Source organism: Artemia sp. Qi Xiang Cuo, chromosome 7, assembly GCF_049724085.1.
Source record: "Artemia sp. Qi Xiang Cuo chromosome 7, ASM4972408v1, whole genome shotgun sequence".
NCBI lineage: Eukaryota > Metazoa > Arthropoda > Branchiopoda > Anostraca > Artemiidae > Artemia > Artemia sp. Qi Xiang Cuo.
In genome coordinates, this window is record NC_142800.1 from 23,751,321 (window position 1) to 23,767,675 (window position 16,355).

General features: G+C 34.2%; 1 protein-coding gene across 1 annotated transcript in view; it reads left to right on the top strand.

The window, feature by feature from the left end:
- Nucleotides 1-16,355, top strand: part of LOC148950066 (uncharacterized) — a 135,152-nt gene that overhangs the window by 26,940 nt on the left and 91,857 nt on the right. The window contains exon 2 of the mRNA XM_089092102.1: nt 1,365-1,505. Coding sequence (XP_088948228.1) covers nt 1,365-1,505 — 141 coding nt within the window. The remainder of the gene's footprint in view (nt 1-1,364; nt 1,506-16,355) is intronic.

Genomic DNA, 16,355 nt, shown 5'->3' on the forward strand with positions numbered 1-16,355 from the left:
GTCCGACCATGTATTTAAAAAAAAACAATTTTCATTCAGATGAGCCCTTAAATAGCTCTCTTTGATGTTCCAGTGCTACGCTAGCGGTGAAGAAAAAAAATAAATAAAAAACATAGAGGGCACATCAATGTTGCCGATATAAGAAAATTATTTACCTTGTTGTTCAAGGTGGAGGAGGGGGGCTGAAACTTTCCTGTTTGGGGTTTTCGGTAGTGGCAATTTCAATGTTTTCGATATGTTCGATAAATTTCGGTACGATACCAATTTCGAGGGTTTTTTTATATTATGTTTCACCTTGATGAAGCTTTTAAGGAATTTTTAGCAATATGGTGAACTGATTCTAAGCATACTATGCGTATCCAGGCTAACAGAATGGCGTATCTGCAATATCTAAGGGTATACATCTAAGGAACTCTCTAAGAAAATGTCGAGTGGGAGGTTGAACTAAATCAAATTCTATGTCCATCCAAATTTTCAAGTGCCCAAAACAGCAATATCTAGGAACATCTAGGGGTATTAAGTTGAAACTTCCAGGGAATTACGAAGCAAATCAAAAGACACTGCACGTATCCAGGTTGTCAAAAGAAAATATCTGCAATAATTCAGGAACGGCTAAGGATATTAGGTTAAAATATTAGGTTAATATATATATATATACATATATATATATATATATATATATATATATATATATATATATATATATATATATATATATATATATATATATATATATATATATATATATATATATATATATATATATATATATATATATATATATATATATATATATATATATATATATATATATATATATATATATATAATTAATGAAAGTAGACTTTTTTTTAATACTTAATGATATTTTTTCTTTGTAAGGTCGGCAATTTTTGATTTTCAATGTAAGTGCTAATGACACTATGGTTTTTAGAAGGTTAAGGGAACGGTAGTCCTACTCAACTTTATGATAATTTTTTTTTTTTAACTTTAATTGGATTATTTATTTGAATTTCTATTCATTGTATTATTCACTCATTCATCTATATTTCTATCTTTATTTTTATGTTTGACGTGACTGTTTATTTTATTTTTTTTCGTTTTGGCTTTCATTTATGGTAATTTATGTTGTTTTTTTTTAGATTGAATTACTATAACAATTTATTACTGCTTGATCTAATATGGCTGTTCAGTTTTCTTTGAAAAACTTCTTTTTCTTAAAATGTTTATTTAATCAATTTTAATAAACACCAAACGAGGACTTTCTACCCGAAGTATTTTGACGGAGTATATACTTTCCTAAAATAGCTTGTTTTCTTAATGGTAACTTTTCCCTTGTAATTTAATACTTCTTATGATTCTAGGGCAAACCGAATCCTAACTACCTTTGCTGGATCCATTTGTGTCATCATTATATTTCTAAGTATTTTCGGAAATATTTTAACTCTCTACGCTATTTTACAAACGCCCAAGCTACAAAAAGTTGCCTCTTTCTTTATAAGCAGGTAAGTCACTTTTTTCAGTCAGATAAATCAATTCGTAATAACCCAATATCACAAGTCCTTGTTTTGCTGAATTTTTCAGGCAAGAAAATGATAATGGTGGCTCCAAAACCAAACATTCTAGGAGAAATACAAAACGAGGAGGTTATTTCTTTAAAGTAAGAACGCCATTCCTTATAAAACTTCTTTTGGAAGCAGAAGTTTTAGAAGCTTTTTTGAGCAGCCGTTTCAGTGTCATTTTATCTTTAGGACTAAATAAAAAAAAACAGTTTTGTCAACTGAAAATAAGGAGAGTTTTAATGTTGCTCCTTACTTTAAGTTGAAAAAACTTGTTTTTTTTATTTAATTTCTGATCGTTTTTTAAATAATGCTGGAAAATCCGGCGCCCCCTTCACAGAAATTTCCCTTCTTCCATGAAAAATTCCTCATGAAAAGATCTCCTACGTAGCCTTCTCCCCCCGACCCCCCACCAGAAAAAATACCCCCTAAAAACGTCTATATACTTCCCAATAACCAATACCATAGGTAAAGAATATGCAAAGTTATATTCTTTGCTTTTATGTCTATATACTTCCTAATAACCAATACTATGTGTAAAGAATGGGCAAAGTTCACAACTTGCAGCCCTTCCCACTGGGACTGTGGAGGATTAATCATACTCAAAAACATTGTTATTATATTTTTCGACTATGTTGAACAAAATGGCTATCTCCAAATTTTGATCGGGTGACTTTGAACAAAAGAGTGTGGAAGGGCGCCTATTTGCCCTCCAATTTTTTGGTCACTTAAAAAGAACACTAGAACTTTTAATTTCCGTTTGAATGAACCCTCTTACAATATTCTAGGACCACTGGGTCGATGTGATCACCCCTGGGGAGAAAAAAAAACTACAACAAAAAGCAAATAAACCCGCATCCGTGATCTTTCTATTGGTATAAAATACAAAATTTCATATTTTGCAGATAGGAGCTTGAAACCTCAACAGTAGGGTTCTCTGATACGCTGAATCTGGTGGTGTGGTTTTCACTCAGATTCCATGAATATTAGAGGTGTTTTCCCTTTTATCGAAAATGTGGCAAATATTCTCAGGCTCAAAACTTTTGATGGGTAAACTTGATGAAACTTACATATTTGAAATCTGCATAAAAATACAATTTTTTATGTATCTATTGGTATCAAAATTTCTGTTTTCAGAGTTTCGGTTACTATTGAGCCGGGTCGCTCCTTACTTACAGTTTGTTACCGCGAACTGTTTGATGTTTGCTGACTCCAAAATCAATTGGAAATTGTAGGGACATATATTGATTCTGCGTAAATAGAAGAATAATTTATGCTAACAACTCGGTAAAACAGTAGAGATGCCTTATTGACTCCCATCACTCACCCCTGCTGCCACCTATAACTTTTTTTAACACCATATATGGGAATAGAACCACGTGGTTTATGGTTTTTGTCAGTGAGAATGAAAAAACAGGACAGGAACTTTGTCACATTTATGTCTGTTTTCATGGATGGCTATGTGTGTTGGTCGATTTATTTGGTGTTTTTCATGAATGTTTTATGGTTTTGTCAGTGAGAATGAAAAAACAGGAACTTTGTCACATTTATGTCTGTTTGTTGTCAGTGAGATTGAAAAAACAAGAACCTTGTCACATTTATGGTTGATTTTATGGTTTTTGTCATTGAGAATATGAAAAACAGGAACCTTCTCACATTTATGTCTGTTTTTATGGATATTGTCAATGAGAATGAAAAAACAAAAACTTTCTAACATTTATGTCTGTTTTCTTGGATTTTGTCAGTGAGAATGAAAAACAGAAACTTTCTCACTTTCATGGATTATTGAGTCTAATGGGAGCAGGTCAATGACACTTCCTTCATGTTGTTGCTCGATGCAAATGTTATGATCCAGAAATAGTATTTGTTGTTGTTGCTCGAGGCAAATGTTATGAGTTTCCCGGAAACAGTTAGATCACGTGTTTCCTTCTCAGCCAATCAGAGGGCTTACTTACATAACAATTCTACCTTGAGATTTTATATATCGCGGGCATACCCTGTGATTCAATTATCAGAAAGTATTTTGGTACAAAGGATAAATTTGGTGAATTAGAAGCCATGCCAACTTCAATTTACCATGTATGCTCCGTTTTTCATTTTCAAAATAAAATTATTTTCCTTGGTCACCCTCCAGTATATTCAGGTAAGTACCCCCCCCCCCTCAAACCTAACCACCTTGCAATCTCTATACTCGATGGAAAACGTAAAATATATTCTTTTACCCTCAAAACCTACCCCCCCTCCCCCCTTGTTTTACAACCAAAGTCTCGCAAAAAGAAATAATTTTCATTTCGTTAAATTCCTTCCTTCTATATTTCCAGCTAAAGCGACCACTGACTTCTCTCAATGTTTAATGAAAATGCCGTTCTGTTTTGACACAAGACTCCAGTGCGTGGTTAAAATTAGCAGTCACCCCTTTCCATCTGTGTTTACAAACGCGGCAGCCAAAGTCAAAAGGAACTGTTTCTCCGTCAAAATTAAAACACTTTGAGGCAATTGTAATAATTAGGCGCAGACGCAATGCGCTATTTTGGAGAAGTGAAACGGATTATTTTCAAGCTTTCTTTCGATAGAGTTTCTTTTATATTCCCGGGAGGGGAGCGTGAATCCAGGATTTTTGCTGGGGAGGGGGTTAGCACTTTTAATAAAGACAAAATAGAAATGAAAGATTGTTTTTACTTCAGTGTCTAACCATTTCTCTTCGAAATTTAGCGATTTTAGCTATAACAATTTTCCTAAATTTAGGGGAGGGAGCATGAATCCGTGATTTTTGTTGTGGAGGGGGTTATCTCTTTTAATCGTGACAAAATAGAAATGAAAATATAATTGTTTCTTACTTCAGTGTCTAACCATTTCTCTTCGAAATTTAGCGATTTTAGCTATAACAATTTTCCTAAATTTAGGGGAGGGAGCATGAATCCGTGATTTTTGTTGGGGAATGGGTTAACGCTTTTAATGGTGACAAAATAGAAATGAAAGATTGTTTTTATCATAATTGTTTTCTACTTCGTTGTGCGAACCATTTCTCTTTGACATTTTAGCGATTTTAACTATAGCATTTGGATAAAAGGTAGTAAGATATAGTCGTTATTGATCTGGCATGCGCTTGAATAAAAAACTGAACGTTCGTATAATAATGCTTTGAGTTATTTCTGAGAAAAGTTGAATTTATTATAATCAAACTATGATTTTCAGAGTTTAGGTTGCTTTCGACAAAGATTTCTCTGTACATATGGCAAATTTTCACATGGTGATTGATCCATGGCCCTTCTAAATGTGATAAAACCTACTACACCCTGCTTCAATCTCTTTTTACGTATTCAAACTGAATGTTCGTATAACAATGCTTTGAGTTATTCCTCAGAAAATTGACCCCTCAAAATATTTACTCAGAGGAGCGGGTGCTGAAATGTAAAACGTTACTTATTTGCCAATCATTTTCACAGTTTTCAAGTTGGGATCTTTAAACACACTCCCTCCTTCTTAGTTTATTATATGAAAGTGAGCTGTATTTGTTAGAGTTTCAGAAGCATTAAATATTTATTTAATTTAAACACTTTTTTTTTCAGATATAATAATGTTTGGTGGGATTGACACAGAATATATTGGTCTGAAATATTACTCAACTGGCATTATTTTCGAAGCAGCTTTCTTACTCATAGACAATCAACGACGTGAAATTCATTGCTATAAATGGAACATCAGATACAATATGTATAAGTACGAGAAAAACAGATGGAGTCCAACACTAAATTTTATAAATCGAAATGGCTTTTACGCTAAAACCATACGACCACATAATGAAAATGGCTATGAAATAAAACATGTACAAGAGGAAATTCAGGAAATATGCAGTTTTTTCGGTGTGCAAGCTGTTTATGTTAAGGGAAACGTGCCAACTGATAAACTCTTACTAGAAAAATGTGATAAAAACATAGCATTATTCAATTTAGAAGACTTCAAATATGAGAAATACCTGCATTCAGTCCATGACCCAGAAGATGAAGTTAGATATTTCGCTCAATGGATACCGGAAAAGATACCTGACATGGAAAAATGCATCAGATATCCAAAGTCCTAAGCTTGCTCCTCCTCATATCAAATGGATTAAGCTTCTTTTTTTTTAAATATTTCATTATTTTTTTTTCAAATGTTTTTAAATATGTTTAAGCAATAAATATCTTAAGCCTCAACCGTTTTATTCTTTAGATTAGTCTATCGCCATGAAAATTATACTTTCAGATTCAACATGTCAGGGAACACACTTTCAAGTTCAGCATGTTGGAGAACCCTAAATAGTCACCCCTAAAAAGGTAAGTTTACCCTAAAAGGTTAAAGAATTTCCCTGAAATTACACTTTCAGATCCAACAGGTCAGGGTACAAACTTTCAGGCTCAGCATGTAGGAGAACCCTAAATGCTCATCCCTAAAAAGGTAAGTTAACCCTAAACGCTTAAAGAATTTCTCTGAAATCACACATTCAGATTCAGCATTTAGGAGAACCCTAAATGCTCATCCCTAAAAAAGTTAAGTTAACCCTAAACGCTTAAAGAATTTCTCTGAAATCACACTTTCAGAGTCAGCATGTAGGAGAACCCTAAATGCACATCCCTAAAAAAGGTAAGTTAACCCTAAAAGGTTAAAGAATTTCACTGAAATCACACTTTCAGGTTAGGTTAGGTAGGACCCCGACCCACACTACCACAACCCCGAACTAACCCCCCGTCCCCAACCCCCCCCGGCCCCACAAGACCCACCGGACCCCGCAATACTTTTCAAAAGGCTTTATTATATCTTTTCAGAACAATTTCCTTTCTTAATGTCCCTTCTACACCCATTTTACAAGTTTAAGCACCCATTCTTTTCACTCACAACTTTACTTTACAGTTTTTTGGCTGCCTCAACACCAAGAAATACCTTTCAAAAGGCATTTCAGAGCAAGTTCCTTTCTTAATGTCCCGTCTAAACCCATTTTCCAACTTGAAGTACCCATCCTTTTCACCCACAACTTTACATTACAGTTTTTTGGATACCTCAACACCAAGAAATACTTTCAAAAGACATTTCAGAGCAAGTTAATTCTTAATGATCCTTCTAAACCCATTTTACAAGTTGAAGTACTTATCTTTTTCACCCAAAACTATACTTTACAGCTTTTAGGATACCTCAACATCCAGAAATACTTTTCAAAAGGCATTTCAGAGCAATTTTTTCTTAATGTCCCTTCTAAAACCATTTTCCAAGTTGAAGTACCAATCCTTTTCACCCACAACTTTACTTTACAGCTTTTTGGATACCTCAACACCAAGAAATACCGTTCAAAAGGTATTTCAGAGCAACTTCCTTTCTTAATGTCCCTTCTAAACCCATTTTACAAGAGGGATTTATTTGATGTTTTTCATGGATGTTTTATGGTTTTTGTCAGTGAGAATGAAAAAACAGGAACTTTGTCACATTTATGTCTGTTTGTTGTCAGTGAGAATGGAAAAACAGGAATTTTGTCACATTTATGTATGTTTTTATGGTTTTTGTCAGTGAGAATTTGAAAAAACAGGAATTTTCTCACATTTATGTCTGTTCGTATGGATATTGTCAGTGAAAATGAAAAAACAGAAACTTTCTCACTTTCATGGATTATTGATTCTAATGGGGGCAGGTCAATGACACTTCCTTCTTGTTGTTGCCCGATGCAAATGTTATGATCCAGAAATAGTATTTGTTGTTGTTGCTCGAGGCAAATGTTATGAGTTTCCAGGAAACCATTAGATCACGTGTCTCCTTCTCAGCCAATCAGAGGGCTTGTTTACATAACAATTCGACCTTGAGATTTCACATATCGCGGGCATGAAATGTGATTCAATTATCAGAAAGTATTTTGACACAAAGGATAAATTTGATGAATTAGAAGCCTTGGCAACTTCAATTTACCATGTAAGCTCCGTTTTAAATTTTCAAAATAAAATTATTTTCCTTGGTCACCCTCCAGTATATTTAGGTAAGTACCCCACCCCCCCCCCTCAAACCTAACCACCTTGCAATCTTTATACCCTAAGCAATAAATATTGTCATTTACTATTATACAGTAGACACTATAAAATCATAACAATAGGCGTTACTGTGTTTCCTTTATACATATATAAGGATATAAAGTCTTCTGTAGGACTTTTTAAACGTCAAATGATTATAGAGACACAAGACTAAAGTTATACAGAATACTTTTGGTTTTCTTATTGAATATATGATCCACTAAAATGTAATACAAAAGAAATTACATTACCCCAGTGATACATAGAGAAAACAACTAAGTCATACAGATGACCTTTCATAGTTCCAATTGCAGTTCAGGCAACTTGGTGGTCACATATCAATCCTGAAACTTAGTCAACCTACCTGAGAATTTATGTGGCCAGGAAAATTAGGCTTAGGATGCTTCTTCATCAGCAAGTTCCATAGACATTGTCTGTTGTGAGTCAGCTCAAAAATCTTAGTCATCTCTATTGTAATTCAAGTAGACTTTCCAAGTAGGGCTGGCCGCCTAGAGTCTAAGGCATTTTGACCAAGTTTTAGGATTAACATGACCACTAAGTCACCTGGACTTGCAGTCCGCAGTCAGAAAACCCAATCTATAAGCCAAGACAGTTACACTACCACCAAATTCATACAAAATCTTTAGGCCCAACAAGTTGCCTGAATTTGCAGCTGAACAAGTGACATAATGTCTGCCTGCCTATAGTCTCAGACAAGGACAGCTGAGTTTTAGGACTAACATATGAACATCAAATTTCCTGGATTCGCAGAGAACCCATCAACAATAATAATAATTGATTGAATTTTCAGAACATATATCCTATAGGGCTTCAAAAAATTATGGGTATTTATTAGTGAAAAGGATGTCACACTTATACTAAAGCAATGCAGAAAAAAAAGGTAGTGTTCTAATATCTGGGGAACATGCGAGAAGTTAAGTTTGGTTAATGCTATTGAAATAAAACAAAATAGGATAAAAATATAATAGTTTAGAAACAAATTTTGGCTGTATATTGGCACATTAGGAGGGTGGGGATAAAGCATAGCATATAAATACATAACCTAAACTAACCTAGGTACCATTTTTCCTCCTAAAGCCCAAAAAACTAAAGCTTGAATATAGTTCCTGGAGTGAGAAAGCCCTTGTTTTAGAGCATAAGATAGGAAATTAGTGGGTAGTGTTATCTGTTTGGAGATATTATGTAATCAATTGACAAAAACCATAAAACAGACATAAATTGATGTTGTCATCCAAGAAAAACAACAAATAAATTGACCGACACTCATAACCATTCAGAAAACATCCATCAAATTGAGAAAATTCCTGTTTTTCATTCTCACTGACAAAAACCATAAAACAGACATAAATTACTGTTGACATCCATGAAAAACATCAAATAAATTGATCAACACACATAACCGTCCAGACAACATCCATAAATGTGAGAAAATTCTTGTTTTTCCATTCTCACTGACAAAAACCATAAAACATACATAAATTGCTGTTGAAATCCATTAAAGTGAGAAAGTTCCTGTTTTTTCATTCTCACTGACAAAAACCATAAAACAGACATGAATTGCTGTTGACATCCATGAAAAACATCAAATAAATTGACCAACACACATATCCATCCAACATACATAAATTGCTGTTGACATCCATAAATGTGATAAAATTCATGTTTTTCCATTCTCACTGACAAAACCCATAAAACATACATAAATTGCTGTTGACATCCATTAAAGTGAGAAAGTTCCTGTTTTTTCATTCTCACTGACAAAAACCAAGAAAACAGACATAAATGTGACAAAATTCCTGTTTTTTCATTCTCACTGACAAAAACCATAAAAACAGCCATAAATGTGACAAAATTCCTGTTTTTTCATTCTCACTGACAAAAACCATAAAAACATCCATAAATGTGACAAAATTCCTGTTTTTCCATTCTCACTGACAACAAACAGACATAAATGTGACAAAGTTCCTGTTTTTTCATTCTCACTGACAAAAACCATAAAACATCCATGAAAAACATCAAATAAATCCCTCTTGTAAAATGGGTTTAGAAGGGACATTAAGAAAGGAAATTGCTCTGAAATGCCTTTTGAACGGTATTTCTTGGTGTTGAGGTATCCAAAAAGCTGTAAAGTAAAGTTGTGGGTGAAAAGGATTGGTACTTCAAGTTGGAAAATGGGTTTAGAAGGGACATTAAGAAAAAATTGCTCTGAAATGCCTTTTGAAAGGTATTTCTTGATGTTGGCGCATCCAAAAAGGTGTAAAGCAAAGTTGGGGGGTGAAACGGATGGGTGCTTCAAGTTGAAAAATGGGTTTAGAAGAGGTATAAAGAAAGGAACTTGCTCTGAAATGTCTTTTCAAAATTATTTCTTGGTGTTGAGGTATCCAAAAAGCTGTAAAGTAAAGTTGTGGGTGAAAAGGATGGGTACTTCAAGTTGGAAAATGGGATTAGAAGGGACATTAAGAAAGGAACTTGCTCTGAAATGTCTTTTGAAAACTATTTCTTGGTGTTGAGGTATGCAAAAAAGCTGTAGAGTAAAGTTGTGGGTGAAAAGAATGGGTACTTCAAGTTAGAAAATGGGTTTAGAATGGACATTAGGAAAGGAAATTGCTCTTAAATGTCTTTTTAAAAGTTATTTCTTGGTGTTGAGATATCAAAAAAGATGTAAAGTAGAGTTGGGTGGTGACACGTATGGGTACTTCAAGTTGGAAAATGGGTTTCGAAGGGACATTAGGACGGGAACTTGCTCTGAAATGTCTTTTGAAAAGTATTGCTTGGTGTTGAGGTAGCCAAAAAGCAGTAAAGTATAGTTTTGGGTGAAAAAGATAAGTACTTCAACTTTTAAAATGGGTTGAGGATTTACATTAAGACAGTAGCTTATACTTAAATGGTATTTGAAAAGTATTTCCTGATGTTGAGGTATGTAAAGAGCTATAAAGTATAGTTTTTGATGAAAAGATATGTACTTCAACTAGTAAATTTGGTTTAAAAGGGACATTAAGAAATTAAATTGCTCAGAAATAGTATTTGAAAAGTATTGATTGGTGTTGAGGTAACCAAAAAGCTGTAAAGTATAGTTTTGGGTGAAAAAGATAAGTACTTCAACTTGTAAAATGGGTTTAGAAGGATCATTAAGAAAGTAACTTGCTCTGAAATGTCTTTTGAAAGTATTTCTTGATGTTGAGGTATCCAAAAAGCTGTAATGTAAAGTTGTGGGTGAAAAGGATGGGTACTTCAAGTTGGAAAATGGGTTTAGAAGGGACATTAAGAAAGGAACTTGCTCTGAAATGTCTTTTGAAAGGTATTTCTTGGTGTTGAGGCATCCAAAAAGCTGTAAAGTAAAGTTGTGAGTGAAAAGAATGGGTGCTTCAACTTGTAAAATGGGTTTAGAAGGGACATTAAGAAAGGAAATTGCTCTGAAATGTCTTTTGAAAAGGTATTGCTTGGTGTTGAGATATCCAAAAAGCTGTAAAGTAAAGTTGTGGGTGAAACGGATGGGTACTTCAAGTTGTAAATGGGTTTAGAAGGGACATTAAGAAAGGAACTTGCTCTGGAATGTCTTTTGAAAATTATTGCTTGGTATTGGGTCATCCAAAAAACTGTAAAGTGAAGTTGTGGGTGAAAAAGATGGATGCTTCAAGTTGGAAAATGGGTTTAGAAGGGACACTATGAAAGAAACTTGCTCTGAAATGCCTTTTGAAAAGTATTTCTTGGTGTTGAGGTATCCAAAAAGCTGTAAAGTATAGTTGTGGGTGAAAAAGATTGGTACTTCAAGTTGGAAAATGGGTTTAGAAGGGATATTAAGAAAGGAAATTGCTCTGAAATGCCTTTTGAAAAGTATTTCTTGGTGTTGAGGTATCCAAAAAGCTTAAAAGTAAAGTTGTGGGTGAAAAGAATGGGTACTTCAAGTTGGAAAATGGGTTTAGAAGGGACATTAAGAAAGGAAATTGCTCTGAAATGCCTTTTGAAAGGTATTTCTTCGTGTTGAGGCATCCAAAAAGCTGTAAAGTAAAGTTGTGAGTGAAAAGAATGGGTGCTTCAACTTGTAAAATGGGCTTAGAAGGGACATTAAGAAATGAACTTTCTCAGAAATGCCTTTTTAAAAGGTATTTCTTGGTGTTGAGATATCCAAAAAGCTGTAAAGTAAAGTTGTGGGTGAAACGGATGGGTACTTCAAGTTGTAAATGGGTTTAGAAGGGACATTAAGAAAGGAAATTGCGCTGAAATGCCTTTTGAAAAGTATTGCTTGGTATTGAGGTAACCAAAAAGCTGTAAAGTAAAGTTTTGGGTGAAAAGGATGAATGCTTCAAGTTGGAAAATGGGTTTAGAAGGGACATTAAGAAAGGAAATTGCTCTGAAATGCCTTTTGAAAAGTATTTCTTGGTGTTGAGGTATCCAAAAAGCTGTAAAGTATAGTTGTGGGTGAAACAGGTTTGTCCTTCAAGCTGGAAAATGGGTTTAGTAGGGACATTAAGAAAGGAACGTGCTCTGAAATGCCTTTTGAAAAGTATTTCTTGGTGTTGAGGTATCCAAAAAGCTTAAAAGTAAAGTTGTGGGTGAAAAGGGTGGGTACTTCAAGTTGGAAAATGGGTTTAGAAGGGAAATTAACAAAGGAACTTGCTCGGAAATGCCTTTTGAAAGGTATTTTTTGGTGTTGAGGTATCCAAAAAGCTGTAAAGTAAAGTTGTGGGTGAAACGGATGGGTACTTCAAGTTGGAAAATGGGTTTAAAAGGGACTTTAAGAAAGGAAATTGCTCTGAAATGCCTTTTGAAAAGTATTTCTTGGTGTTGAGGTATCGAAAAAGCTGTACAGTAAAGTTGAGGTTGAGAAGGTTGGGTACTTGAAGTTGTAAAATGGGTATAGAAGGGACATTAAGAAAGGAAATTGCTCTGAAATGCCTTTTGAAATGTATTTCTTGGTGTTGAGGTATCCAAAAAGCTGTAAAATAAAGTTGTGGGTGAAACGGATGGGTACTTCAAGTTGAAAAATGGGTTTAGAAGGGACTTTAAGAAAGGAACTTGCTCTGAAATGCCTTTTGAAAAGTATTTCTTGGTGTTGAGGCATCCAAAAAGCTGTAAAGTAAAGTTGTGGGTGGAAAGGATGGGTACTTCAAGTTGGAAAATGGGTTTAGAAGGGACATTAAGAAAGGAACTTGCTCTGAAATGTCTTTTGAAAGGTATTTCTTGGTGTTGAGGTAACCAAAAAGCTGTAAAGTATAGGTTTGGGTGAAAAAGATAAGTACTTCAACTTGTAAAATGGGTTTAGGAGGGACATTAAGAAAGGAACTTGCTCTGAAATGCCTTTTGAAAAGTATTTCTTGATGTTGAGGTATCGTAAAAGCTGTAAAGTATAGTTTTGGATGAAAAAGATAAGTACTTCTACTTGTAAAATGGGTTTAGGAGAGACATTAAGACAGTAACTTTCTCTGAAATGGTCTTTGAAAAGTATTTCCTGTTGTTTAGGTATCCTAAAAGCTGTAAAGTAAAGTTGTGTGTGAAAAATATAAGTACTTAAACTTGTAATATGGGTCTAGAAGGAAAATTAAGAAGTAACTTAATATGAAATGGCTTTTTAAAGTATTTCTTTCTGTTGAGGCATTCAAAAAACTGTAAAGTCAAGTTGTGGGTGACAAGGATTGGTTTTTCAACTTGTAAAATGAGTTTAGAAGGGACATTAAGAAAGGAACTTGCTCCGAAATGTATTTTGAAAGGTATTTCATGGTGTTGAGGCATCCAAAAAGCTGTAAAGTAAAGTTGTGGGTGAAAAGAATGGGTGCTTCAACTTGTAAAATGGGTTTAGGAGGGACATTAAGAAAAGAACTTGTTCTGAAAAGATATAATAAAGCCTTTTGAAAAGTATTGCGGGGTCCGGAGGGTCTTTGGGGGCCCGGGGGGCTTTGGGGCCGGGGGTTATTTCGGGGTTGTGGTAGTGTGGGTCGGGGTCCTACCTAACCTAACCTGAAAGTGTGATTTCAGTGAAATTCTTTAAGCGTTTAGGGTTAACTTACCTTTTTTAGGGATGAGCATTTAGGGTTCTCCTACATGCTGAATCTGAAAGTGTGATTTCAGAGAAATTCTTTAAGCGTTTAGGGTTAACTTAACTTTTTTAGGGATGAGCATTTAGGGTTCTCCTACATGCTGAATCTGAATGTGTGATTTCAGAGAAATTCTTTAAGCGTTTAGGGTTAACTTACCTTTTTAGGGATGAGCATTTAGGGTTCTCCTACATGCTGAACCTGAAAGTTTGTACCCTGACCTGTTGGATCTGAAAGTGTAATTTCAGGGAAACTCTTTAACCTTTTAGGGTTAACTTACCTTTTTAGGGGTGACTATTTAGGGTTCTCCAACATGCTGAACTTGAAAGTGTGTTCCCTGACATGTTGAATCTGAAAGTATAATTTTCATGGCGATAGAATAATATAAATAATAAAACGGTTGATGCTTAAGATATTTATTGCTTAAAAATATTTAAAAAAATTTTAAAAAAAAATAATAACATATTTAAAAAAAAAAAGAAGCTGATTACACTTTATATGACCCGGAACAAGCTTATGATTTTTAATATCTGATGTTTGTGTTAATGTCAGGTATCTTTTCCAGTATTTATTTAGTGAATTATTTAACTTTATTATCTGGGTAAGTTACTGACTGTAGGCCTTTTTCACAGTTGAAGTCTTCTAAATTGAATAATGCTATTTTTTTATCACATTTTTCTAGTAAGAGTTTATCAGTTGGCACGTCTCCTTTAACATAAACAGCTTGCACACCGAAAAAACTGCATATTTCCTGAATTTCCTCTTGTACATGTTTTATTTCATAGCCATTTTCATTATGTGGTCGTATGGTTTTAGCGTAAAAGCCATTTCGATTTATAAAATTTAGTGTTGGACTACATCTGTTTTCTTGTACTTATACATATTGTATCTGATGTTCAATTTATAGCAATGAATTTCACGTCGTTGATTGTCTATGAGTAAGAAAAATGCTTCGAAAATAATGCCAGTTGAGGAATATTTCAGACCAATATATTCTGTGTCAATCCCACCAAACATTATTATATCTGAAAAAAAAGTGTTTAAATTAAATAAAAATGTAATGTTTCTGAAACTCTAACAAATACAGCTCACTTTCATAGGATAAACTGAGAAGGATGGAGTGTGTTCAAAGATCCCAACTTGAAAACTGTGAAAATGATTGGCAAATAAGTAACGTTTTACATTTCAGCAACCGCCCCTCTGAGTAAATATTTGGAGGGGTCAATTTTCTGAGGAATAACTCAAAGCATTGTTATACGAACATTCAGTTTGAATACGTAAAAAGAGATTGAAGCATGGTGTAGTAGCTTCTATCACATTTGGAAGGGCCATGGATCAATCACCATGTAGAAATTTGCCGTATGTAAAGAGAAATCTTTGTCGAAAGCAACCTAAACTCTGAAAATCATAGTTTGATTATAATAAATTCATCTTTTCTCAGAAATAACTCAAAGCATTATTGTACGAACGTTCAGTTTTTTATTCAAGTGCATGCCAAATCAATAACGAATATATCTTACTACCTTTTATTCAAATGCTATAGTTAAAATCGCTAAAATGTCAAAGAGAAATGGTTCACACAACGAAGTAGAAAACAATTATGATAAAAACAATCTTTCATTTCTATTTTGTCACCATTAAAAGCGTTAACCCATTCCCCAACAAAAATCACGGATTCATGCTCCCTCCCCTAAATTTAGGAAAATTGTTATAGCTAAAATCGCTAAATTTCGAAGAGAAATGGTTAGACACTGAAGTAAGAAACAATTATCTTTTCATTTCTATTTTGTCACTATTAAAACGGCTAACCCCCTCCTCAACAAAAATCACGGATTCATGCTCCCCCCCCTAAATTTAGGAAAATTGTTATAGCTAAAATCGCTAAATTTCGAAGAGAAATGGTTAGACACTGAAGTAAAAACAATCTTTCATTTCTATTTTGTCACTATTAAAAGTGCTAACCCCTTCCCCAGCAAAAATCCTGGATTCACGCTCCCCTCCCGGGAATATAAAAGAAACTTTATCGAAAGAAAGCTTGAAAATAATCTGTTTCACTTCTCCAAAATAGCGCATTGCGTCTGCGCCTAATTATTACAATTGCCTCAAAGTGTTTTAATTTTGACAGAGAAACAGTTCCTTTTGACTTTGGCTGCCGCGTTTGTAAACACAGATGGAAAGGGGTGACTGCTAATTTTAACCACGCACTGGAGTCTTGTGTCAAAACAGAACGGCATTTTCATTAAAAATTGAGAGAAGTCAGTGGTCGCTTTAGCTGGAAATATAGAAGGAAGGAATTTAACGAAATGACAATTATTTCTTTTTGCGAGAATTTGGTTGTAAAACAATGGGGGGGGGTAGGTTTCGAGGGTAAAAGAATATATTTTCCGTTTTCCATTGAGTATAAAGATTGCAAGGTGGTTAGGTTTGAGGGGGGGGATACTTACCTAAATATACTGGAGGGTGACCAAGGAAAGTAATTTTATTTTGAAAATTAAAAACGGAGCTTACATGGTAAATTGAAGTTGCCATGGCTTCTAATTCATCAAATTTATCCTTTGTGTCAAAATACTTTCTGATAATTGAATCACATTGCATGCCCGTGATATACGAAATCTCAAGGTCGAATTGTTATGTAAGCAAGCCATCTGATTGGCTGAGAAGGAAACACGTGATCTAACGGTTTCCTGGAAACTCAAAACATTTGGCTCGAGCAACAA